Below are 2,410 nucleotides of genomic sequence, written 5' to 3' on the forward strand. Positions count from 1 at the left end.
CATCCCCACCTGCACCCCCTGCACGGCCCAGCCCCTGGGAGCCCTGCAGGGCTGCAATAGGAGGCAGTTTCCTTGCTCTGCTCAGGGCAGTGGGGATGAGCTGGAGGGGCTTTGCCCAGCGCTACCAGTTACTTCAAGGGCCACTTTTCCTTTCGTGGCCCGTTTGCTTTCTCAGGAAAAGGAGCTACTGGAAGTGACACCCCCTCCAACATCCGTACACGAAGCTGTTGTCCTGGGAGACAAGAAAACCTACGCTGTCTATGACCTGCTGAGCCCCTCGCTCTTCAACGCATCTCGCAGCCTCAACGTGCAGCTGAAGTGGAAGCGGCCCCAAGACAGCTGTGAGTGAGCAGAACTTCACTCCATCTGCACTGCTGGCCAGGGCTCCAGGCCTAAAACTCCCCTGGCCTGGCCCCCCATTGCTGTCCCTCTGTGCCCCGCAGTGGAGATGCCCATCCCCGTGCTCCACGCCCAGCGGTACGTGGGTGGGTACGGGCTGCAGACCGGCGAGATCTGCACTCTCATCTACAACACCCACCCCTACCGGGCCTTCCCCGTGATCCTGCTGGAGACTGTGCCCTGGTACCTGCGGCTCTACGTGCACACCCTCACTATCATCACCAAGGGCAAGGAAAACAAGCCAAGTAAGTGAATCCTCCTGGGAGCACGTGCCACCCGATTTCCTTGGCACGAGCGGCTCATTCCAGAGAGGGTTTAGCCTCTCCCTTGGGCCCCAGCGATCACTGAGAATCTGGATTGTGAAATAAAACATCTTAGGATGTTTTCCTACCCTTGAGTTCAGTGCTCACAGCAGATGAGACTACTAAGTCTGTTTTATAAGAGGCACGTGGATGGTGTTTCATAATCCAACAAGGGTGTAAACCAAAGTGAATTAATTTTTGTAGTACAGGAGGCTCAATTTAAAACTGATGAGTGGGTTTTATTTTGCATTTGTAACTTTCCTTATGAACACCTGACTTTTATGGGTCATCAGCTCTAAAGACCAGCTAGATTTAACTCTAACACATGCTTTTTGCTACGGTTACATCTTCGCTTGCCCAGAAAAACTCTCTCAGGACAGTGGAAGCAGGAGCCCCCACCCCATGGGACATGCCCTGGCCATGTGAGATTGCACAAGGTCCCCCTGGTGTCATTGACAGCATCTCTTTGGGGTTAGGTTACATCCACTACCAGCCAGCCCAGGACCGGAGACGGCCTCACCTCTTGGAAATGCTGATCCAGCTGCCAGCCAACTCTGTCACCAAGATCACAATCCAGTTTGAGAGGGCCTTGTTGAAGTGGACAGAGTACCCACCTGACCCCAATCATGGCTTTTATGTCGGGTAATGACATTCCTCAGCTCCTCAGCCCCTCCTGGGCCTCACGCAGGACTTGCTGCCCAGGTCTCTGGGGATGTCTTTGCTGGCAGGACCGACACTGGCATGTTTTTGTCTCCTCAGTTCATCTGTGCTCAGTGCCCTGGTGCCCAGTGTGATTGCGATGAAGGACGTGGATGTGGAGCAGAGCCCTCTCTTCACCTCACTGTGCGTGTGCCTGTGCTGCAGCCTGGGGGCTGTGGCCACTGTCATCCCATCTGGTGAGCACAAAGCAGTGGCCCTGTGTGGGCTGACGTTCCCCTTCCTGTTTCCACTCCCCAGGTTTCCTTCCTCTGATGGCTCCAGCTATTTTGTGCGCCTGTACACGGAGCCACTGCTGGTGAACCTGCCAACACCAGACTTCAGCATGCCCTACAACGTCATCTGCCTCACCTGCACCGTGGTGGCCGTGTGCTACGGCTCCTTCTACAACCTGCTGACCAGAACGTTCCACGTGGAGGAGCCGAGCCGGGGCGGGCTGGCCAAGCGGCTGGCCAACGTCATCCGAAAGCTCAGGGGGGTGCCCCTGCTCTGAGAGGAACCAGGGCAGCCAGCACTGGCTGTGGGGCTCCGTGGGGAGACCCAGGGAGCAGAGCACTGATGCCACCTGTCTTGGCTGGAAGCACCCTGCTCCGTTTTGCTGCCTGGATCTCTTTGGGATCCACCAAGCTGAGAGATCGCTTCCATCCTGAAGATGGAAAATGGCTCTAAGCCCATTGACTACTGAACTGCACTGCTATGGGATTGGGAAAGGTACAAGACTTCTGTTTGGGAGAGGTGTAACAAGCTGGGAATGATGCTGGAAGTAAACTTGAGTGTTTTGTACATTTGTGCTGCTCCTGGTTGGTTTTACTTTCTCGGCCCCAGAGGCAGAGTTGACCCTGTAGGGCTGTGAGCTGCCAGCTCTCTACCACACTGCCTGGGTGAGCTGGGAGGAGATGCAGGCATGACCAGGGGAAGGGGTGTGATCTGCTGCAAAGAGAAGGGTTCATCTGCTCTGACACCTCGCCTTCCACAACTGCTGTGTTTCACAG

The 2,410-nt window shown here is 55.6% G+C and overlaps 1 protein-coding gene across 1 annotated transcript; it reads left to right on the forward strand.

Annotated features, from left to right (window-relative positions):
* Positions 1 to 85: 85 nt before the first annotated feature.
* LOC113941538 (GPI transamidase component PIG-T-like) lies at positions 86 to 2,203 on the forward strand (the record flags this gene model as incomplete). Its single annotated transcript, XM_027632694.1, has 5 exons — positions 86 to 341; positions 444 to 644; positions 1,178 to 1,343; positions 1,461 to 1,544; positions 1,659 to 2,203. Coding segments are annotated over 5 exons (960 nt in total), but the record flags the coding sequence as incomplete, so codon positions are not given.
* Between the last annotated feature and the right edge of the window lie 207 nt (positions 2,204 to 2,410).

The sequence above is a fragment of the Corapipo altera genome, unplaced genomic scaffold, assembly GCF_003945725.1.
Source record: "Corapipo altera isolate COAL_440 unplaced genomic scaffold, ASM394572v1 51180, whole genome shotgun sequence".
In the NCBI taxonomy this organism is placed as follows: domain Eukaryota; kingdom Metazoa; phylum Chordata; class Aves; order Passeriformes; family Pipridae; genus Corapipo; species Corapipo altera.